Here is a 24,856-nt window from a genome sequence, read left to right as displayed (position 1 = left end):
ATTTGTAAGTGTTTTTGCACTACAAATAAGATAAGACATAATAGCCAGGTATAAATACGTGAGAGGAAGACACAGGGAGGGTGGAGCAAGCTTGTTTTCTGCTGCCCTGGAGAATAAGACACGGAACAATGGCTTCAAACTACAAGAAAGGAGATTCCATCTGAACATGAGGAAGAACTTCCTGACTGTGAGAGCCGTTCAGCAGTGGAACTCTCTGCCCCGGAGTGTGGTGGAGGCTCCTTCTTTGGAAGCTTTTAAGCAGAGGCTGGGTGGTCATCTGTCGGGGGTGCTTTGAATGCAATTTTCCTGCTTCTTGGCAGGGGGTTGGACTGGATGGCCCATGAGGTCCCTTCTAAGTGGATGATTCTATATGTGCAGTGTGCATATGAATTGGGTTGCTGTAGGTTTTTCCGGGCTATATGGCCATGTCCTAGAGCAGGGGTCCTCAAACTAAGACCCGAGGGCCCTCCAAGGTCATTTACCTGGCCCTCGCTCAGGATCTACCTAAGTCTGAAATTACTTGAAAACACACAACAACAACAACAATCCTATCTCATCAGCCAAAAGCAGGCCCACACTTCCCATTGAAATACTAATAAACTTACATTTGTTAAAATTGTTCTTCATTTTAATTATTGTATTGTTTTAAAGTGTCATTTTTGCACAACAAATAAGATATGTGCAGTGTGCATAGTAATTCATTCATTTTTTTTTCAAATTATAATCCGGCCCTCCAACAGTTTGAGGGACTGTGACCTGGCCCTCTGTTTAAAAAGTTTGAGGACCCCTGTTCTAGAGGCATTTTCTCCTGACGTTTCGCCTGCATCTATGGCAAGCATCCTCAGAGGTATGAAGGAAAGTCAGGGAGCACAGTAGATGTGCTTTCCTGGTCCTTTCCATGCCATAGATGCAGGCGAAACGTCAGGAGAAAATGCCTCTAGAACATGGCCATATAGCCCGGGAAAACCTACAACAACCCAGTGATTCCGGCCATGAAAACCTTCGACAATACATTGCATAGGAATTCTTTTTTTTTTTCAAATTAGTTTGAAGGGACCCGGCCCTCTGTTTAAAAGGTTTGAGGACCCCTGATTAATGGGCTGAGCAAGGGGGGGAGTCACTTTAGGTAACCTGTGAAAGAGGTGGGAGGAGAGGAAGGAGGGGAAGAGGAGAGAGACAGAAAAAGGACGCTGTCCCTTTAAAAACCCGAGTTGCTATCCAAACACAATTTGTAAACAGAGCGGCGGCAAAAAGGCAGCAGGGGGAACGTTCTAGCCACGCCCCTTTTGGGGGCGGAGCCAGGGCTTGGCGACCTCGTGAGCGCTGGGCGAGGGGGCGTGGCCTGGGCTTTCGGGGCTGTGAAGATTCGAGCGTGCGGGGCTCGGGGAGGGCCGGCGGGCGGGGACAGCGCTCCCCGGCACTTAAGCGGCTGGGATGGGATGTCCCCGGCCGGGAGGGGGAGGCTGGCTCACTCCGAGCGGACGGACGAACGAACGAGGCCGGAGGAAGGAAAGGAAGCAAGGGAGAAAGGCAGAAGCGCCGCCACGGAGGAGAAGGAGCAGCAGCAGCAGCAGCCCGATGCCCTTCCACCCGGCTTAACATGCCCTTAAGAGACCCCAACAGGCTCCGCGCGTGGATCTAACTCATGCCACGACGTTGCTGTGTCTGCAGCCGAAGCTGAAGCCAGAGAAAGTGGCGAGTGGGCGAAGGAGGTGAGTGGGTGTCTACACCTTAGGATGGATGCGGGTTGAGAACACTTAGAAGCAGGCCTGGGCCAACTTGCTTCGGCTGTTCGGAATTGTGGGAGTTGGAGTCCAAAACACCCGGAGGGCCCAAGTTGGCCCAGGCCTACTTCCAAGCGTTCTCAACCCGCATTAATTCCGCTTGCTTTCGGTTTGAATCTGCGCCTGTGGAAGAGAACCGGGGCTTGTATTTCCCACCCCCGGCGTCTACACCGACCTTTTAACCCGGTTTGAACCTCTCCACACACAAAAAGCGCGCGAAAGGTAAGCCACACAAGCGTCCCAAGTATTTCCAAGGAGGGCACAGCGAAACCACTTCCTTTCCTTCCAGGAACCGTATTGAAACTACATTAAATGACCAGTGTAGATGTAGTTTTCTTGAGTTTTCGGATCTCCTGTTTCCCTTCAACCCCAAACTGAGACCCAAACTTCCTTTCATTCCAGGAACCGGTTCGAAACTGCATTAAATGACCTGTGTAGATGTAGTTTTCCTGAGTTTTCGGGTCTCCTGTTTCCCTTCAATTCTAAACCTCGTACCGGTTAGAAACTGCATTAAATGACCAGTGTAGATGTAGTTTCCTTGAGTTTTCGGTTCCTTGAGTTTTCAGATCTCCTGTTTCCCTTCAAGCCCAAACTGAGACCCAAACTTCCTTTCACTCCAGGAACCGGTTTGAAACTGCATTAAATGACCAGTGTAGACGTAGTTTCCTTGAGTTTTCGGATGTCCTGTTTCCCTTCAAGACCAAACTGAGACCCAAACTTCCTTTCATTCCAGGAACCGGTTTGAAACTGCATTAAATGGTCTGTGTAGATGTAGTTTTCCTGAGTTTCAGGTCTCCTGTTTCCCTTCCAGGAACCGGTTTGAAATTGCACTAAATGACGAGTGTAGACGTAGTTTCCTTGAGTTTTCGGGTCTCCTGTTTCCCTTTAAGCCCAAACTGATACCCAAACTTCCTTTCACTCCAGGAACCGGTTTGAAACTGCACTAAATGACAAGTGTAGACGTAGTTTTCCTGAGTTTTCGGGTCTCCTGCTTCCCTTCAAGCCCAATCCTTGTATAGGAAAGTAGGGACCCAAATTTGGTCGGTTATCTGGAGTCTAGACCCTCTTGTTTACTTTCGGCTGGAATAATAATAATAATAATAATAATAATAGAATGAGAATGATGATAACAGTGCTGAGAATAATACTCATAACAATGGCGACGAGGCTGATAATAGTCATAATAATAATAAAGGTTAAAGGTTTTCCCCTGACATGAAGTCCAGTCTTGTCCGACTCTAGGGGTTTGTGCTCATCTCCATGTCTAAGCCGAAGAAGAGCCGGCGTTGTCCGTAGACACCTCCAAGGTCCTGTGGCCGGCATAACTGCATGGAGTGCCGTTATAATAATAATTATAATAATGGTGATAATACTATATTTTATTTCTTCCCAACCGACCCCTTTCAATATGATCTTATTGAGAAATACGGGGAGATCTGGAGCACAATCAGGGTGCGTCTACACTGCGGAATGAACGTCCCCGTTTGACACCGCTTTGGACCTCATCACACTACAGAATGTATCCACTTTCAATCCGGTTTTGCCTGCTGCAGAATTCTGGGGTTTGTAGTTTAGGGAGGAACCTTGAACAGCCCCCCTAAACTACAAACCCCAGAATTCTGCAGGAAGCAGAAACCTGATTGAAAGTGGATTCATCCTCTAGTGTGATGAACTCTTCATCCTTTTCTCAATGCTGTAAGATCCTTTTTGACAGAGGACCATGACAAACTACGGCTCCATGGGTTACGCAGCACTGAGCAGTTCAAACGGTGTCAAATCGCGTTAATTCTGCTGTATAGATGCCCCTAAAAAGACCGAATGGAAGGGGCCAAAGGGGAAGAAGGGAGCGTACGTCTCTGTAGGAGTTCAAGTGGTGTCAAACCGCGTTAATTCTGCAGTGTAGATGCCCCCAAAGAGACCGAAGGGAAAGGGCCAAAGGGGAAGAAGGGAGCGTTCGTCTTGAAGGCTTTCATGGCCGGAATCACTGAGTTGCTGTGAGTTTTCCGGGCTGTATGGCTATGTTCCAGAAATATATCGACTTTGCATTCTCCCTCTGGCTTCATTCAATGGAGCTTTAGTCTGACCTCTTGCTTGCCAAACTCGCCTTTCCATTTAGGGCAACCCTATGGATTTAATTAAGCTAGGCCGTATTTTAGAGGGAGAACTAGTTCTATTTGCACCTGGTATTATTGGCGGCCTCCCCTCCAAATAATACCCAGGGCCGACCCTGCTCAGCTTTCCAAGATCAGACAGATCTAGTTAAAAATGTAAACAATAGTATCCATGTTGATTTAGATAATAATATGCTGAGCATCTGCGAAGTTTCTCTGACAACCTGAGAAATCGATCAGAGAGGAGTCATTTTGTGGGATAGTAAGGTCGATTTTCGATTTGATTCCTCGCTGTGGAAGCACTGGGAAGCAATTGGGTTGACTGGATATGAAATAAAGGCATTCATCACCCAAAAGAGACCGCTGAGCTGTTGAACTTGCTGATCTGAACTTGCTGACTGAATGTTCGGCGGTTCTGGGGGAGCTCCCGCTGTTAGCCCCAGCTCCTGCCAACCTAGCACTTCGAAAACATGCAAATGTGAGACGATCAATAGGAACCTCTTCCACAGGAAAGTGGCTCTTAGGCTTAGAAATGGAAATATTGAGCAGCACCCCACGGAGTCTGACACTAGACTTAATGTCAAGGGGAAACCTTTACCTTTTAGTTTACGCAGCTGTTTACAAATAACACTAAATGGGTAAAACAGGAGCGTCTATATAACTGTATATTTGTTTAAAATAGGGGGCTTGCGTACTTTTAAAGTAATTGATTAATTAGATACACTTTCCCTGAAAGAAGTGAGGACCGATTTTAGTATGTCATCCCTTTTACTGTGTATGTATATGTATATGTATAGCTGCCACCGCCACGAGTTGCTGGGCCCAGTCTGTGTATATGTGTTTTGTGTGTGTATATATGCGTATGTGTGTGTACGTATTTGTGTATATATGTGTGTTTGCATATATATGTGTTTGTGGTTTTGTGCATGCGTTGTATGTAATGTATTTATTTTATTTATTTTTTGCTTTTTAAGTCTCTTCTGCTGTGTTTTTCAGTGTTTTAATCAGTGAGGGTCACTAGTTGGCCTGATAACGTTTTGTGTCCAAATTTGGTGTCAATTCGCCCAGTGTTTTTTTGAGTTATGTTAATCCCACAAACGAACATATTATATATATATATATATATATATATATATATATATATAATATTATATTATATGTGTATATATATATATATTAGCCGTCCCCTGCCACAGGTTGCTGTGGCCCAGTCTGTGTATATGTGGTTTGTGTGTGTATATATGTGTGTAAATGTATATGTACATATGTTTGCATATATATGTGTGGTTTTGCACATGCGTTGTAATGTAATTTTTATTTTTTGGCTTCTGCTATATTTTTTAGTATTTTTTGGCTTTTTAAGTCTTTTTCGCTGTGTTTTTCGGTGTTTTTATGAGTGATGGTCACAAGCTGGCATGAGAGGTGTATTGTGTCCAAATTTGGTGTCATTTCGTCCAGTGGTTTTTGAGTTATGTTCATCCCACAAACGAACATTGCATTATTAATTATATAGATACACATATACACACATACACATTAAAAGGAATGTGTGTATATATATATGTGTGTGTGTGTGTATGTATATAATGTAGTATATATATATATATATACACACACACATCTACATATGTATATGTATATACACACATACACATTAAAAGGAATGTGTGTGTATATATGTGTGTGTGTATAATGTAGTATATGCACCGACATATATCTACATAAGTATATGTATGTACACACACATACACATTAAAAGGAATGTCTGTATATGTATGTGTATATATATACAAACTTCAGCCGAAATTATCCATTTCTGCGCCCAGGGTGAACATGCATCCAATTCCCTGCCTTTTTCTAATCCTAGAATGGAAGAAGTCGAAGATAAGGCCGTGTTAACTCTGGATCTATTTGCAAAAGGGCCTTGTCGCACAGGCATGGGCAAAGTTGGGCCCTCCAGGTGTTTTGGACTTCAACTCCCAGCATTCCTAACAGCCTCGGGCCCAAAAGGGCTCGAGGCTGTTAGGAATGCTGGGAGTTGAAGTCCAAAACACCTGGAGGGCCCAACTTTGCCCATTCTTGTAAGTAACACCAGAGAGAAGGGGGGAGACTACAATCTCCTTTTGTATAAACCTACTCATTTCTCACAAGGAGGTCAACAAAAAGCTTCCAGTTGGGGATCCTTCCCAATTAGGAACACCATCTGTGTTTACAAAATCGAAACCGACTTTTATTCCCCACCCCAAAGCCATTTCAATAGGAAAATACAACTTTCCGGTTTTTATTTGTTGACAGCCCTTGGCCGAGCCCGACACATATTTTTATGGACATGTTTCTGGGTCTATTTGACCTGCTGGTTCCAAAATATCGCCTCCGTTTCCCTCTCGTTTTTGAGATACACAGAACATCTATAACCCATAATCCAGTCGCTAAAGAAAAACATAACTCTATCTAAGGCCGGGTTGCTGTTAAGTTTGTATGTCCATGTTCCAGAAGCAGTCTCTCCTAACGTTTCGCCTCTATCTATGGCAGGCATCCTCGGAGCTTCTGAGGTGAGGAGAGAATGCTTCTGGGACATATACAGCCCGAAAAACTCACCGCAACCCAGTGATTCCGGCCATGAAAGCCTTCGACAATATATATCTAAGGCCGGTTCCACACAACTGAATAAAATCCCACATTATCTGTTTTGAACTGGGATATATATCCCAGTTCAAAGCAGATATTGTGGGATTTTCTGCCTTGATGGTCTGGATTATATGGCTGTGTGGAAGGGTACTAGAACTGATTCGGTCTATTCTAGTGCCCCAAAGGACACCAGGAACAGGCCTGAAAAGCAAGACACCAAGAAATTGTTATTGTTGTTGGGCTGGTACATTGGGCTGTGTTTGGACTCTGGTGCCCAGGGTTCAAATCCCAACTTGGCCACAGAAACCCATTGGGTGATCTTGGGAAAGTCACACTCTCTCGGCCTCAGAGGAAGGCACAAGCAACCCCCCCCCCTTTCTGAATAAATATACATCGGAAACTACTTGAAGGCAGGCATGTAAAATAAAATCTATTACTAAGCGTGCATTACCTTCGGTTCTGGACGGAGTTCTGTTGGTCAATTACTTCTATTGGTCAATTATTTCCCTCCATTTTTTTTTAAAAAAACTCCTGTTTAACGCAAAACGCAATCTTGCCTTTGTTTTGTTTTGTTTTGTTTTGTTTACGAGTGCATGAGCTTGTTGACCGAAAGGTCGCAGGTTCGAATCCGAGGAGCGGGGCGAGCTCCCGCTGTCAGCCCCAGCTTCTGCCAACCTAGCATTTCTGCCAACCTAGCATTTCTGCCAACCTAGCAGTTCGAAAACATGCAAGCTTCTGCCAACCTAGCAGTTCGAAAACATGCAAACATCAGTAGTTCAATAGGTGCCGCTCCGGCGGGAAGGTAACGGCGCTCCATGTAGTCATGCCGGCCATATGACCTTGGAGGTGTCTACGGGCAACGCCGGCTCTTCTTCGGCTTAGAAATGGAGATGAGCACCAATCCCCAGAGTCGGACATATTCTGGACTTAATGAGTACATCAGAAGTCCTAAAAAGTACTGTAAATGAAATTTAAGAAGCTTGAAACTGTTTCATTTCTAAAAACACAGCAAACATATTTAAAATAAATATTTACGATCTCATGCCGGCCACATGATCTTGGAGGTGTCTAGGGACAACACCGGCTCTTTAGAAATGGAGATGAGCACCAACCCCCCCCCCCCCCGAGTCGGACACCTTCTGGACTTAATGTTAGGGGAAAACTTTTACCTTTGCCCTTTGTTTACACGGAACGAAAGTCCATCCCTGTTCAAAAGACCTCCTTGGCACGTTAAAGAGCGCCAAAATATGTCCTTTGAGCCCCATTATGTCCTTTGAGCTTCACTGAAATCCGCAAAATCTCCCTTCCTTTTTGGACAGAGTGTTAGGAGGTCAGTTTGAAAAAGGATTTCAAGTTCAAACAGATCCACGAAGCGATCTCTTTGAATACTTAGGGATGCGGAAGTCCCTGGAGCCAAAAAGGCTCTGTATCATAAGGTGTGAATGGGTTTCTGCTCTGAATGTAAGGCAGGTCTGTTGGTTTGGAGGTCGGGGAGATCCGAGGAGTGAAAGTAAAATCGAGGAGGCGAGAGTAAGGCTCCTCTTGGGTCCAAAACCGAGCGCCAAAGATCCCTTCTTGGCCCCTTGCGCGTTTTGACGCAGAGAGCAGGGGCTTGGAAACCCACATGTTTGAGGCTGGGCCTGTTTTCAATCTCACAGGGAGGGCGCCCACATTTTTGGAGAACGCATGGAGAGTATGCCTTCCCTTTTGACAGGAAACATGCCAGCGCCAGGCTAGGTCTATATACTACCGCTTCACGCCGATTAAACCGACTTATCTGGTCAGTGTAGACCAGGCATGGGCTAAGCAGTTGAGAGGGGAAAGGAAAGGACCTGAGGCTGTTAGGAATGGTGGGAGTTGAAGTCCAAAACACCTAGAGGACCCAAGTTTTCCCATATAATTCAATGTATTGTCGATCCAAGGCTTTCATGGAATCACTGGGTTGTTGTGAGTTTTCCGGAACATGGTCATACAGCCCAGAAAACTCACAACAACCCATATAAATCAGTTCACAACCGCATTTTATATTAGTATGGACCCAGATCAAGTTCGAGAAGCAATGAGGGCAGAAAAGGAGGCAAATGAATCAAATAATTACACCTTTTGTCGCCTTCTCTGACTGATCCTCCACCAACTACAACTCCCAGGAGCTCATAACCTTAAGTTATGGCAGCCAAAGTGGTGTCAAATTGCATCCATTGTACAGTTTAGACGCCACGATTTTAGTGTGTCAATACGTATTAATTTGAGGGGAAGGAAAAGGGGGGCTGATGAGTTCGGATAGAGATGGAATTGATAGTTTCGGTTGACTAGGAAGAGCAAAATTCTTGAAGATCACAGGCCTCGCCTGAGCTCACTCCCTGCCCTGCAAAACATGGGTGCAATAATAATAATAATAATAATAATAATAATAATAATAGCGTGCAGATCCGAGTATTATTATTATTATAATAATATTAATAATATTAATATTATATTATATTATTATTGTAATAGCGTGCAGATCCGAGTATTATTAATATTATAATAATATTAATAATATTAATAATATTAATATATTATTATTATTATAGCGTGCAGATCCGATTATTATTATTATTATTATTATTATTATTATTATTACTCGGATCTGCACGCATTATTCCCCGATACATCACACAGTCCTTGACACTTGGGAAGTGTCTGACACAACAGCCACCATAGTGATCTTGTTTGCTGTGTACTAAACTCGTGCTTGTAATAATAATAATAATAATAATAATAATAACCGAACTGCAAAGACTCTGGCACAAGCCAGGGAAGGTGGTCCCAGTGGTAATCGGCACACTGGGTGCAGTGCCTAAAGACCTTGGCCTGCACTTAAAAACAATCGACAAAATCGACACCTGTCAGCTGCAAAAGGCCACCCTACTCATCAGCACGTATTATTTGCGGATACATCACACAGTCCTAGACATTTGGGAAGTGTCCGACGTGTGATCAAATACAAAAGCAGCATAGTGATCTTGTTTGCTGTGTACGAATCGTGTTATGTATCTAATAATAATAATAATAATAATAGGCCAATACACCTTTTAGTGCCCCAAATGTTAACTTGTTTCTGGGCATGTTTGGCCAGCTGATGCCAAAAATTGCACCCGTTTTCCCCTCCTAGATCTCGTTTTGGAGATACAGAACATGTACCATAATACTAGCCCCTTCGAAAAACCATGATAATTAACACATATCTATGAAACTAAAGCTTATGCCATCTATCCAGTGCAATTTTCTGAATCAGCGCCCCAAATAATCCCAAAGAACAGGCCTAAAAACCAGGACACCAAGAAAAAAAAAGTGGGTTTTTTTTGTTGAGCTGTGAGATGATAATAATGTTGATAATGATGATGATGATAATAATGATGATGATGATGATCATAATCATAATAATAATAATATAGGCCAACACACCTTTTGGTGCCTCAAGTGTTAGACCTGTTTCTGGGTATGTTTGTCCTTTTGATTCCAAAAATTGCACCCGTTTTCCCCTACTGGACCTCGTTTTCGAGATACAGAACAAGTGTCATGCCAGTCCCATCGAAAACCATGTTAACCAACCAATATCTAAGAAACCTGAGCTTATGCCATCTAGCCAATGCAATTTTTCTGAATCAGCGCCCCAGGAACAGGCCTAAAAACCAGGACATAAGAAAAATATTGTTGTTTTTTTTGTTGTGCTGTGAGATGATAATTTTTTATTATTATTGTTATTATATTTTAAATACTTTACAACTGTCCCCTTATCTCCTGATAAGATAAATAAATAATATTATATTAATAATACTATAATATTATTATAATTATATATTTCAATATATAATAATATCATAGTATAATATAAATATATTATAATAATATTATAGTATTATTAATAATATCATATTATTTATTTATTTATCTTATCAGGAGCTAATCAAGGGTACAATTGTAAAGTATTTAAAATATAATAATAATAATAATAATAATAATAATAATAAATTATCATCATAATCTCACAGCACAAAAACAACAACGTTTTTCTTATGTCTTGGTTTTTAGGCCTGTTGATGATATTATTATATATTGAAATATATAATTATAATAATATTATAGTATTATTAATAATATAATATTATTTATGTATCTTATCAGGAGCTAATCAAGGGTACAGTTGTAAAGTATTTAAAATATAATAATAATAATAATAATAATAATATATACATATTATAATATATAAACAATAATAATAATAATAATAATAATAATACACGCTCCATTTTTTCGCAGAGCCTTCGAAAGAAAGATGGCTTTGCATCTCCCTGAAATGAGATGGAAAGTCAAACCAAATCCCTTTCCAAAGAGAAATAAAACAAGATGTTTTCCACCTTTCTTCTTCTTCCTTTCAAAGGGAGAGTGAGAGAGGGCTGAGACTGGGCCTTGGGGTTTGTTTACATGCGCAAACTAGGCCGTTGCCTTCCTTTCTGGGTGGATTAATGTCTTGAAAGGGAAAGATGTGGGCTTGAAACGATTTAGGGGCAGGTAGCAGGGCCCTCCTCTGCTTCCTCACCTTGTTTACTCCGGATTTGGTTCATTCGGTGCCAAGGGAGGAAGAGAGAGAGAGAGAGAGAGAGAGAGAGAAAAGGTCCACACAGAGCCCAAAGTTCAGCAAGAGTGTAGGCTAAAAGGCGAGGGGATTGTGGTCAAAAGCTGGGCTTGCAGAGACCCCAGGGAACCCTTCTCACGGCTCCTGGGGACTCATCTACACTTGACATTGAATGCAGCTCGAAGCCGGTGTCAAAGTGCAGCGGCCGGGCAATAAACTCTCACAGAAGCGCGCAAACGAAAGCGCCTTCCGATGGCAAACTTCGGCCCTCCCAAGTGTTTTGGATTTCAATTCCCAGCATTCCCAACAGCCTCAGGCCTTTTCCTTTCCCCCCTCAGCCGCTTAAGCGGCTGAGGGGGAAAAAGAAGGGGCCTGAGGCTGTTGGGAATGCTGGGAGTTGAAGTCCAAAACACTTGGGAGGACCGAAGTTTGCCCATGCCTCCTATAACGCCATGGACACCTTGTATAGATGTATTTGTCTTCCCTTTTCCAGGCTTCTCAGATCGGGGCGACGCGTGGGTTTGATAGTTTGCGCTTTCCTCGACCCTTCGGGAGTGGGAAGCAATCCAGAAAAGGAAGCCAAAGATCCCGATTTAGAAGGGAGGGAGGCTGGGACCCAACCCCGCAAAGCAGAAACCGAAATGGGGAAACATTCCCGCTTCATTCCTCGCTTGATTCGGAGAGAGAAAGACTTCGAGGCTCAAGGCCGGTGCTGAAAATCTAATGCAACCGACCGAGCTGTGCTAGGTTTCTTCCCTAAATTACAATGTAAATCGACACGAATTTCCACGGGTTTTAGTCCCCGGTTTGCAAGTCAGGGATTGCTAATGTGGAACATCGGGTTGGACGCGTGTTTAGGAGAAAAGGCCTGGGTTTAGGGTGGTGATCGAGGGGGAAGGTTCCTGTAAATATCCGAAATTCGAATCGCTGTTGCAAAAAGCCCGGATCAAGAGCAATTCCTTGAGTGGGGAAAGGCTTTGGTTTGGTGTTCTTGGGAAAGAGGAGAAGCCTGGGAGGTAAGGTTCACCGAGGGAGAAAGGAAGGAAAGAAGGAAGGAAGGAAAGAGGGAAGGAAGGAAGGAAGGAAGGAGGAAGGAAGGAAAGAAGGAAGGAAGAAAAGGAGGAAAAGAAGAAAATAAAGGAAGAAAAAAGAAGGGAAGAAAGGAAGGAAGGAAGGTAAGAAAGGAAGGAAGAAGGAGGGAAGGAAAGGAAAGGGAAAGGAAGAAGGAGGAAAGGAAAGGTAGGAAGAAGGAAGGAAGGAAAGGAGAAAAATAAAGAAAATAAAAGAAGGAAAAAAGAAGAAAGGAAGCAGGAAAGAAAGAAAGGAAGAAGGAAAGAAGGAATGGAAAGGAAAGGGAAAGGAAGAAGGAAGGAAGGAAGGAAGGAAGAAAAGGAGGAAAGAAAGGAAGGAAGGAAAAGAACAAAATAAAGGAAGGAAAAAGAAGGAAGGAAGGAGAAAAGAAAGAACGAAGGAAAGAAAGAAAGGAAGAAAAAGAATGAAATAAGGAAGAAAAGAAGGAAGGAAGGAAAGAAGGAAGGAAGGAAAAGAAGAAAGAAAGAAAGAAAGAAGGGAGGGAGGGAGGAAAGAAGGAAGGAAGGAAGGAAGGAAGGAAGGAAGGAAGGAAGGAAGAAAAAGCAGGCTAGCTAGCAAGCAAGATATCCTCCGTGACTCTGGTTTCCCCGTGTTGCGAGGGAATTCTCCGCTTTTTCCTTCGTGCACTTTTCCCGAATGGCACCTGGAAGCCCACGCACTCACACCAGAATATTCATGCGGTTTGGCACCTCTTGAATGGCCGGGGATCAATGCTAGGGAATCGCGGCATTTGTTTTAGGAAATCTTCGGCCTTCTCCTCCCGAAAGATCTTGGTGCCTCCCTAATCGCCGAGCCAGGGATGCCAAACTGCCTTAATTCTTCAGTGTAGAGCAGGCATGGGCCACCTTGGGCTCTCCAGGTGTTTTGGACTCCCACCATGCCCCCGACGTCTTCATTTGTGCGTCTAACGGTGCCTCCTGTGTGTCTCCCTTGCCTGCAGGCTCTCCTTCTGCGTGGCCATGGGGAGCAAGGCCCTCCCTGCGCCGGTGCCCTTGCACCCCTCGCTGCAGCTGAGCAACTACTCCTTCCTGCACGCCGTCAACGCCTTCCCGGCGGACCACCTCCAGCAGGGCCTCTACGGGCTCCGCGCCGTCCACGCCATGCAGGTCAACCACTGGACGCTGGGCTGCTACGCCGCCGCCGCTGCCGCCGCCGCCACGGCCTCCTCCTCCTCGTCCCCGGGGGAGCCAGCAGGGGGGCTGCCCTTCCCGGCGGGGCTGCCCTTCGCCGCCCACCTCTTGCACCCCAAGCAGGCGCTGTCCCTGCGCAAGGAGCGGCTGAGGCCCCGCTTTGACTTCGCTAACCTGGCCGCCGCCGCCACCCAGGAGGACCCGCTGCCCGAGGCCCACCCGCACTCGCTGTCGCTGGCCAAGCTGGGCGTGCCCCTCGGCCTCGGGGGAAAGCTCTGCGTGGGCGCGGGCCCCGAGATGCCGCCCCACCAGCCCCACGCGCACCACAGGAAAGGCCCCCACTCGTCCTCGTCCTCGTCGTCGGCGCCCCGCGGGAGGCTGCCCTCCAAGACCAAGAAGGAGTTCATCTGCAAGTTCTGCGGGAGGCACTTCACCAAGTCCTACAACCTGCTCATCCACGAGCGCACCCACACCGACGAGCGGCCCTACACCTGCGACATCTGCCACAAGGCCTTCCGGAGGCAGGACCACCTCCGCGACCACAGGTCAGAGAAACAAGGCAACCTTAGGGCCAGGGAAGGGAACATCACCTGGAGCCAGAGAATTGGGCAGGGCAGGGAAGGGAAGGGAAGAGCCAGAGAAGCAAACATGGAACCAGAGAATAGGACAAGCATGGGCAGGGAAGGGAAGGTTAGAGCCAGAGAATACCACATGGAACCAGAGAACAGGACAGGCAGGGAAGGGAAGCTTAGAACCAGAGAAGCAAACATCATATGGAGCCAGAGAATAGGACAGCCATGGGCAAGGAAGCAGGGAAGAGAAGCTTAAGGCTAGAGAAGAGAACATAGCATGGAACCAGAGAATAGGACAGGCATGGGCAGGGAAGGGAAGGGAAGAGCCAGAGAAGTGAACATCACATGGAACCAGAGAATAGGACAGGCATAAGTGGAGAAGCAAGGAAGAGAAGCTTAGGACCAGAGAAGAGAACATCACATGGACCTAGAGAATAGGACAGGCCTGGGCAGAGAAGCAGGGAAGAGAAGCTTAGAGCCAGAGAAGAGAACATAGCATGGAACCAGAGAATAGAACTGACTTGGGAGGGAACCAGGGAAGGGAAGCTTAGAGCCAGAGAAGAGGACATCACTTGGAACCAGAAAATTGAACAGATATGAGTAGGGAAGGGAAGGTTAGAGCCAGAGAAGTGAACATGACATGGAGCCAGAGAATAGGACAGGCATGGGATGGGAAGGAAAGGTTAGAGCCAGAGAAGCGAACATGACATGGAACCAGATAATAGGACAGGCAAGGGCAAGGAAGAGAAGCTTAGAGCTAGGGAAGAGAATATCATATGGAACCAGAGAATAGGACAGGCATGAGTGGAGAAGCAGGGAAGAGAAACTTAGGGCCAGAGAAGAGAACATCACATGGAGCCAGAGAATAGGACAGGCCTGGGCAGAGAAGCAGGGGAGAGCAGCTTAGAACCAAGAGAACATCAGGTGGAACCAGAGAATAGCACAGGCATGGGAAGGGAAGCAGGAAGAGAAGCTTAGGGCCAGAGAAGAGGACATCACTTGGAACCAGAAAATTGGACAGTATGGGCAGGGAAGCAGGGAAGAGAAGCTTAGAACCAAGAGAACATCACGTGGAACCAGATAATAGGACAGGCATGGGAAGAGAAGCAGGAAGAGAAGCTTAGGGCCAGAAAAGAGAACTTCACGTGGAACCAGATAATAGAACAGGCATAGACAGGGAAGCAGGGAAAGAAGCTTAGAGCCAGAGAAGAGAACATAACATGGAACCAGAGAATAGAACCAACATGGACAGGGAACCAGGGAAGGGAAGCTTAGAGCTAGAGAAGAGAACATCACATGGAGCCAGAGAATAAAACAGGCCTGAGCAAAGAAGCATGGAAGAGAAGCAGGAAAGAAGCTTAGGGCTAGAGAAGAGAACATCACATGGAACCAGAGAATAGGACAGGCACAGGCAAACTTGGGCCCTCCAGGTGTTCTAGACTCTAACTCCCACCATTCCTTAAGCAGGAGGAAAAGGAAAGGGCCTGAGGCTGTTAGGAATGGTGGGAGTTGGGAGTCCAAAACACCTAGAAGGTCCAAGTTTGCCCATGCCTAGAATAGAATCTTAAAACTATAATATAAAATGGAATTGTAGAATCATAGAACTGGAACATATCCCCAAAGGTCATCCAGTCCAACTCCCCTACCAAGCAGGAACACACTCAAAGCCCTCCTGACAGATAGCCATCCAGCCTCTGCTTAAAAGCCTCCAAAGAAGGAGGCTCCACCATTCTCTGAAGCAGGATATTTCTCTGCTGAACAGCTCTTACTCTGAGGAAGTTGTTCCTAATGTTTAGGTGGAATCTCTTTTCCTTAGAACATCAAGAAGCAGGCTTGCCCCCCCCCCCCCCTTCATGGTAACATCCTTTAATATATTTAATCTTGGCTGTCATGTACCCTTCTCTCAGCCTTCTTTTCTCCAAGCTAAATGAACCCAGTTCCCTCAGCCGCTTCTCCTCAGGCTTGGCATCCTAATAATAATAATAATAATAATAATAATAATAATAATAATAATCAAACTCATGATCAAAATATTATCTGCTTTATATCTATGTATTATTATTATTATTTATTTATTAACTTTATTTGTACCCCGCTAGCATCTCCCGAAGGACTTGATGCGGCTGTAGGAAATCTAATTCATCAGAGCACTATAAAGTGATCATCCACAATATATGGTCTTTTCCCAAATGGTACCCTGAAGATGTTTTGGATAACAATTGTAACCAGTTGTATCATTGTATAATAGCAATGTATCAAACGTGTGATCCAATACAACAGCCAGCAGAGTGATCTTGTCTGCTGTGGACTCACCTTGTTGTGGTTCTAATAATAATAATAATAATAATAATAATAATCTTTAATTTTTGTCTCACCACCATCTCCTAGAGGGACTCACAGAACACTCAAGGTGTGACATGCACAAGTGCAAAGCAAAACATAGACAATAAGCAGTCAACACAACATCCTAAATTCACAGTACGCCCTTGTAAAAAAACAACAATAAAATACAGCAATTGCTGTACATAAAACAGCAGTATTGGATCTCAGAATTGTAAGGTGTTAATAAAGAATATTTGATTATTTTGGTACAGAACAGGACACAGTATTCCAGGTGAGGTCTGTCCTCTAAAAGAAACCTGGGGTGGGGGGAGGGGGTCATACATATTATAGAATTAATGCCCTTTATATCACTTTCACTGCTGAGGCCCCAAACAATGGAATCAGGGAGTTTTATAAGCTCTTTAGCCTTCTCTGCCTAAGGAGTGCCGGGACTTCAACAAACAACAAATCCCATTTTTCCACAGCATTGAGCCATTGCAGTCAAAGTGGTGTCCACATTCATTATTAGTAATAATTATAATAATACCCTATTTTCTTCTTTTAAAGAATGCACAAATATAATTTAAAATATATAGACTTTAAAATAGAATTAAGCATCATATAATTAAAACACAGAGCAATGGCTTCAAACTACAGGAAAGGAGATTCACCTGAACATGAGGAAGAACTTCCTAACTGTAAGAGCTGTTCAGCAGTGGAACTCTCTGCCCTGGAGTGTGCTGGAGGCTCCTTCTTTGAAGGTTTTTAAGCAGAGGCTGGATGGTCATCTGTCAGGGACGCTTTGAATGTGATTTTCCTGCTTCTTGGCAGGGGGTTGGACTGGATGGCCCATGAGGTCTCTTCCTACTCTATGATTCTAAATAATCTAAAGCCATTAAAACTGTAAACATGATTAAAACACCACACAGCACCTCTCTGCTTCACTCTTAAAACTTTCTTCTTTCTACCTCTGCCTGAATAAGAAGGTTTTAACTTCCCTGGAGTTCCAGAGTCCAGGGGATATGAATTCAACAGTGTAAATGTACTCAGGGCCCTCAACAGAGCTGAGAAGGGTGGTCTCTTTTGAGAGGACATCTCCCCAGATCTCCCAGTTTGCTTGTGGCCACCATGCCAGCCAGGGAGCTTTGACTTTGCAGTCCTCTATAAATAAGTCCAACATGTTTGTGGTTCAGGGGCCACCCTGAAGATTCCTCCTCCACCTGGCCCTTCTCTCCGTCCCTGTTTTGGGTGCAATAAGGAAGAATAATGCACCCTACTTTGGCTTCTTTTCATTGTAAGGAAAGCCTTTAAAGTCCCATTGTAGGAAGAGTACTTAAAGCCGCAATGTTTGGTAGAAGCTTTGAGTGTCATTTAAGAGAGGAAAGCAGAGTATAATAGTAATAAAAATAATATTTAAATATACATTTTATTTACGCACATTAGCAACTTACAGTGTAAACAGAACACAAAACAATGAACTTCTTACATATAACCCCACTGCCAAGGCCTGAACAAGTATCATTTCCATTGCCATAAATGTATGAGTCAACCAATAAACAACTACCTTATCCAAATTTTCTGATCAACAAGGTTGTATTGTTTTCCCTTTTTGCTCTCTACACCATATTTAATACAAACCGACCAATATGAATAGAAATCTGATCGATTAGTTTCCCCCCTGAACAGCCTCGTTTCCATTGATAGTTTATCATTTAAGGCTACAGGAGCCCCCAGTGGCGCAGTGAGTTAAACCCTTGTCCGGGGAGAGCATGGATGAGCTCCCGCTGTCAGCTCCAGCTCTCCATGTGGGGACATGAGAGAAGCCACCCACAAAGGTGGTAAAACATCAAAACATCTGGGCTTCCCCTGGGCAACGTCCTTGCAGATGGCCAATTCTTTCATACCAGAAGCAACCTGCAGTTTCTCAAGTCACTCCTGACAAAACAAAACAAAAATTAAAATAAATTTAAGTCTATGTTCCATACCTCCCCATACCGTGCTACCAGCATGAGATTGATTACTATCTTCCAATTCCTTACAATTATAAGTCTCCCCACTGTGAGTAAAATAATCACCAATTCTTTCTTTTTCATTTCTAAATTCAACTTTGTGGCATCCATTAGTAATGCTAACCTAGCACCTGGGGTGATGTTTAGTCCTATAATTTTACCTATTTCAATAATAATAATAATAATAATAATAATAATAATAATAAGGTTGCAGTGCCTAAAGATCTTGGCCTGCACTTAAAAACAATTAGCGCTGAGAAAACTACCATCTGTCAGCTGCAAAAGGCCACCGTACATGGATCTGCACGCATTATTAGCCAATACATCACAGAGTCCTAGACTCTTGGGAAGTGTCCGACGTGTGATCAAATACAAAAGCCGGCATAGTGATCTTGTTTGCTGTTTACTAATCTTGTTATGTATCAAATAATAATAATAATAACAATAATAATAATAATAATAATATCCTCGCTATTGATAGATCTGAACCCCAGGAAAAGGCAAATGATTCCCTTCATGATAGATTTCCTAGAGGATTAGAAATAGTTTGAGAAGCACACAGGAGCAGCAATGATTGAACTGAATTTATTTCTAAAGGCGTGTGAAGTTTAAATTGTTGTTAGTTGTGTTTTCATTTGAGTGGCAAAGATGCCACTGGTCAGAAGGCAAACTGTCAAGCTTTGACACCCTTTCCATTACAGCAGGTCCAAATGAAAGACAGGGAGGGATTGTATTAAGGTGTCACGGCATTCGGAAGGACAGTGTCAGGTGCTCTTTTTTTGGGACTTTCTTGCCTTGGATTAAAGTTTTTTTCTGAACTGTAGCACAGACTTACAAGAGCCTTACAGGTGCTTCTTTGAACCACTCTTAACAAATTGTCTGCGTTTCCCTTTTTAAGCTAAGGTATAACTTTATAAATACCCCTGGTGATGGCAGGCTTTTCTTTGCCCCTGCACTGGAAATATGTTTGTTCTGTGCCTTAAAGTTTTATGGCCACCTGTCATAGAGTTTTTCGTGGCCATGATTTATTCAGAGAGGGGTTTCCATTGCCTTCCTTTGAGACTAAGAGAAAGATGGTTTCCCCAGGGTCATCCAGTGAGTTTCCATAGCTGAGCGGGGATTGAATCCTGGCCTCCCAAAGTCTTAGTCCAAGTAATCCAACCACTGCAGTATACTGACTCTTCTTATCTGCATCTCTTTCTTATCTACTTGTTAGAAATCTAGTTAGGAAACAGCAGATAACTTCAGCAAATTTGTAACTTGGCAATTGTGGCTCAAAATGGAAAGAGGTGGGAAACTGGGAGAAAAGAAGCCATGAAGGAATACTTCCTCATGCTAATAAGACGGTTGTACACGCCAAACAGATATTTACAGTACATTTTGGTTACAGATTTGTGCATGTAACCCCCTTTTCTTTTTCTCACTTGAGGAGTGTCCAAACATTATTTGATCTCTTCTCTTTCCATTAAAGCAGTGTTAATCACCTTCCGAATGCCGTGACACCTTAATACAGTTCCTCTTGTTTTGTTTTGTTTTGTTATGGTGACCCCCAACCATAAAATTATTTTCGTTGCAACTTCATAACTCTAATTTTCCTACTGTTATGAAGCATAAATCAAATATCTGATATGCAGGGTGTATTTTCATTCACTGGACCAAATTTGGCACAAATACCTGATACGCCCAAATTTGAATACTGGTGATGTTGGGAAGGATTGATTTTGTCATTTGGGAGTTGTAGTTGCTAGGATTTATAATTGACTTACCATCAAAGAGCATTCTGAACTCCACCAATGAGGGAATTGAACCAATCTTGGCACACAGAACTCCCATGACCAACAGAAAATACTGGAAGGGTTTGGTGGGCATTGACCTTGAGTTTTGGAGTTGTAGTTCACCTACATTCAGAGACCAAACTTGTAGACTCAAACAGCAATACATCTGGACCAAATTTGGCACGAATACTAAATATGCCCAAATGTGAACACTGGTAGAGTTTGGGGGAAATCGACCTTGACATTTGGGAATTGTAGTTGCTGGGATGTATAGTTCACCTACAATCAAAGAGCATTTTGAACCCCACCAATGATAGAATTGGGCTAAACTTCCCACACAGAACCCCCATGACCAAGAGAAAATATTGTATTTTCTGAAGGTCTTTGGTGACCACTCCGACACCCCCTCATGACCCCCCTGGGGTCCCAATCCCAAGGTTGAGAAACACCGCATTAAAGCTATCTCTATCTATCTATCTATCTATCTATCTATCTATCTGTGTTCCCAATCCTGCTGAATTTATTCAGTTAATAGCAAAATTCCTACTGACATTAACTAGGCCAGGGATCAGTTATATGCATATATATAATTGAAGTAAGTTCCACCATATTGAGTTTTGATTATTGCCATAGGGTTATAAACTTGTAAACAAGTCTGCATATTTTAACTGTGAAGTAAGCTCCACTCTGTGCAGTGAATCTTGCTTTCCCAGTAATGTGTGTTTCGTATTGTGCCCTTCATTTGATATCCGAGAAGGGCAATGAAACACAGAGAAGAATTACTGTCAAGTGTTTGAAAAGCGCAGGAAGAGAAAGAGGGCGGTGGCTTAGAATAATATTGTTTTCAGAGACTTGAACTACAGGAGAGGCAGCTGGTTGTTGTGACTTTTTGCTGCGTCTACAGAGACTGATTCCAAACTGCTTGTCTTGGCTTCCAGGTATATCCATTCCAAAGAGAAACCATTCAAATGTCAGGAATGTGGGAAAGGATTTTGCCAGTCCAGGACTCTAGCAGTTCATAAAACCTTACACATGCAGGTAAGATTAGATCCTATCACTTCCAACCCCTTATTTTGATCTTATTCCTTTTCCAATTGGTCAATGGTTAAAACTAGTTGGAGAAATAAGGGATGGCAACATGTGTTCAATGTGTGGTTGCTTGTTACTAAATCCAAAGACCTTTTCTACACATGTCAATATTTGGAAAACAACAAGGAAGTGGACTCTTCTTTCAGTTATCCAGCATCTTTTATTACATGTTTCTACCATTTCTTTCATATTAGGAATGACTTGAGAAACTGCAAGTCGCTTCTGGTGTGAGAGAATTGGCTGTCTGCAAGGACGTTGCCCAGGGGACGCCTGGATGTTTTACCATCCTGTGTGAGAGAATTGGCCGTCTGCAAGGACGTTGCTCAGGGGACTCCCAAATGCTTTACCACACTGGGAGGCTTCTCTCATGTCCCCGCATGAGAAGCTGGAGCTGACAGATGGAAGCTCACCCCACTCTCTAGATTCAAACTGCTAACCTGGTCAGCAGTACTGTCGGCACAAATGTTTAACCCATTTCTGCCATATAAATCAACTAATAGAGGAGCTGGAGCGGACAAATGGGAGCTCACCCCGCTCCACAGATTCGAACCGCTGACCTGGTCAGCAGTCCTGCTGGCACAAGGATTTAACCCATTTCTGCCATATAAATCAACTAACAATTGTGCACAAAGTATTTCAAACTACAATCCTGCAAATAGTTACTTGTGAGTAAATACCTTTGAAAGCAGTATTTTGAGAAAATACACATTGAGTCTAGCTGTATGGGTGCATTTAAGTCTTGCACGTCCCATAGCTGGGAAAAGATTTATTGAGAAGTTTGGCACATTTGAAGCAGCCTACAAGTGACTACATGATATGCACAGGCTTTCTGAAAAGCTTAGGTTAAAAAGTCTGGCTTTGTGGAAAGCTTTTTGCTGATAGAGATGAAACAAGTATCCCTCGGAAGCCGGGAAGATTAGCAAGAGGCATTTTTGTGTAGATCCCAGAGATGGGGAAATGTGATGAAGTGAGAAGGACTGACCTTGACAGGCAAGAAGATATATTCATGTAGTTAAGTCTGTAATCTTAAGTATACTTACTAGGGAGTATATCCTAGGGAATTCAGTTGGACTGACATCCGACTAAACATCCATACAATCCGCCTGTAAAGTACCCGACCCCAGATAATGTGACCTGCACCTGGATCTTAAACGCATTTGCTGAGCTCAGTAAAATAAGGCTGCAATTCTAAGGTTAGCTAAAGAGATAAGTGACTGGCAGAAGATCGCCCAGTAAACATGCCGAATGAGAAAGGATTTCAGGGCTGCAATCACTATTTATGATGACCACGTCTGGATAGCACTTACTTCCAAGGAAATAGGCGTGACTGGGCCGCATATGTGCTGGGATGCCCGTCCAGGATTCACTATCTGCAATTATGTATACATTTACTAGGGAGTAAATCCTACTGAAGTTCCTAGGACTTGTTTGAGGGTTAACCATCCTGTAAATAAATGGGTTGCTGTAAGTTTTTTGGGCTGTATGGCCATGTTCCAGAAGCATTCTCTCCTGACATCTCACCCACATTTATGGTAGGCATCCTCAGAAGTTGTAAGGTCTGTTGAAAACGAGGCAAGTGGGATTTATATATCTGTGGGATGTCCAGGGTGGGAGAAAGAACTCTTTCCTGTTTGAGGCAAGTGTGAATGTTGCAATTGACCACCTTGCAGCTTCAAAGCCTGGCTGCTTCCTGCCTCGGGGGAATCCTTTGTTGGGAAGTGATATGCTGGACACATTGTTTTACTTCTGAAACACATGGGGTCAGGATTCCCTCTGGCAGGAAGCAGCCAGGCTTTATTTATTTATTTATTTGCAATATTTATATTTTGCCCTTCTCACCCCACAGGGGACTCAGGGTGGATTACAATGCACATATACATGGCAAACATTCAATGGCATCAGACATACAACATATATAGACAGACACAGAGGCAATTTAACATTCCAGCTTTCTTGCTTCATGAGGATATGCTCAATTCCAGCCACGGGGAGCTTCCGCTTCACCATCCACTTGTGACACTGAGTCCTTGATGGAGTACTTCCGGCTGCTGGAAGGTTTTATGGTGTCATAAATTAGTTAAATTAGCCTCTTCATATAAAGTGGTACCTAAATTTCCTACTTGACAGATGCAGCTGACTTTCAGGCTGCATAGGTCAACAGCAAGCTAGACTATTAATGGTCAGGAGCTCACTCTGACCATTAGTTATTCAGTTAGCTATTCCATGCTAATCAAGATAATCAGTTGCAACATTCACACTTGCCTCAAACAGACAAGAGTTCTTTCTCCAACCTTGGATATTCCATAGATTTATAAACCTCACTTACCTAGTTCCCAACAGATACCACAACCTCTGAGGATGCCTGCCATAGATATGGGTGAAACGTCAGGAGAAAATGCTTGTGGAACATGGCTTGGAAAACTCACAGCAACCCAGTGATTCCGGCCATGAAAGCCTTCGACAACACATAGAAATAAATGGGTATGCAGGCTGACCCCATGTGTTTCAGAAGTCAAAGAATTGTACAGAGAAAACATTCATTTTCAGGAAAGTAGAGTTTTATTGATTTACACAGAAGTTAGTTCTCAGTTCATTCTTAGGGTTGTGTTGGTTTATTCTCCATACACTGTTGTGATGTTCTTCTTGTTCAATGTAGTGAGGCCAGAAATGGGGAGGGAGGTTAATGAGTAAATTATTTATGTCTATAGTGTCATCCAGTGTACATGGCACTTTACTATAAAACGAACCAAAATAGTGTGTCCTGAAAGAAGTATAAAGTCTAAAGCAGGCATGGGTAAACTTTGATCCTCCAGATGTTTTGGACTTCAACTCCCACAATTCCAAACAGCCTGGGAATTTTGGGAGTTGACGTCCAAAACATTTGGAGGGCCCAAGTTTGCCTATGTCTGGTCTAAAATCAGTGTGTGTGCATACACACATGAGAGAGAGAGGGAAGGGGGAACGAGTCACAAAGCTATACAATACAATTGCAAAGTAATCAATAGTTTATCCAGGGAGTTTGTGAAAGGGTTTAATCCTTTGCTTGCTTCAAATCTGAACAGGAATCTCCACACAAATGCCCCACATGTGGAAGAACCTTTAATCAAAGAAGTAACCTGAAAACTCACCTTCTCACCCATACAGACATCAAGCCCTACAACTGTGAGCAGTGCGGCAAAGTGTTCAGGCGAAACTGTGATCTGCGGAGGCACAGTCTAACCCACACCCCGCGCCAGGACTTCTAGAACAGCCAAGGACCTCTGCAGGGAGCTCACTCTGGCTCCAGGACTTGGACTGTGGGGGAATCTGGGCGCTTTGGGGCCAATGTGTGCCAGGGGCCCAGCCCTCTCTGCCCTCCTGGCATCCGCCAAGGCTTCCTCTGTGAGATGGAGGGGCAGAGGAAGGAACAAGGGCCCCGGGCCTTCTCCGAGGGAGAGAGAGCAGACGATTCCTTGTAGATAATAAAAGTGCGGCTCATTTTCGAGCTCTGTACAGAAGAAACTGTGGTATCACGTGCTTGCTTCCTCTTGTCTTACCAAATGCACATTGGTAAAAGAAAACAGATCTGGGAGTGAAAGTATTGTTTGTCGAAATGTATTTCAAAATAAACGTTTCTTCCCTCCACCCCAACCAACATCTCTCGTAATCTTTTCCATGGATTAATAGCCAAGAGAACAGAAGTCTAGCTGAGTTGCTGTGAGTTTTCCGGGCTGTCTGGCCATGTTC

General features: G+C 43.8%; 1 protein-coding gene across 2 annotated transcripts; it reads left to right on the top strand.

Moving 5' to 3' along the window:
- The first annotated feature begins 1,365 nt into the window (after positions 1–1,365).
- Positions 1,366–24,760, top strand: OSR2 (odd-skipped related transciption factor 2). 2 transcript variants are annotated; one of them, XM_060775656.2, is made up of 4 exons: positions 1,366–1,712; positions 13,174–13,908; positions 20,980–21,079; positions 24,275–24,760. In XM_060775656.2, exons 2-4 carry the CDS (start codon positions 13,193–13,195, stop codon positions 24,347–24,349), a joined length of 891 nt encoding a protein of 296 aa, XP_060631639.2. In that variant the 5' UTR covers positions 1,366–1,712; positions 13,174–13,192; the 3' UTR covers positions 24,350–24,760. The 2 variants fall into 2 exon arrangements, with proteins under 2 accessions (XP_060631639.2, XP_060631638.2); XM_060775655.2 differs by having other exon boundaries at positions 24,193–24,760.
- Positions 24,761–24,856: the final 96 nt, after the last annotated feature.

The sequence above is a fragment of the Anolis sagrei genome, chromosome 4, assembly GCF_037176765.1.
Source record: "Anolis sagrei isolate rAnoSag1 chromosome 4, rAnoSag1.mat, whole genome shotgun sequence".
NCBI classification, from domain to species: domain Eukaryota; kingdom Metazoa; phylum Chordata; class Lepidosauria; order Squamata; family Dactyloidae; genus Anolis; species Anolis sagrei.
This window is presented reverse-complemented; position numbering and strand designations above follow the sequence as displayed.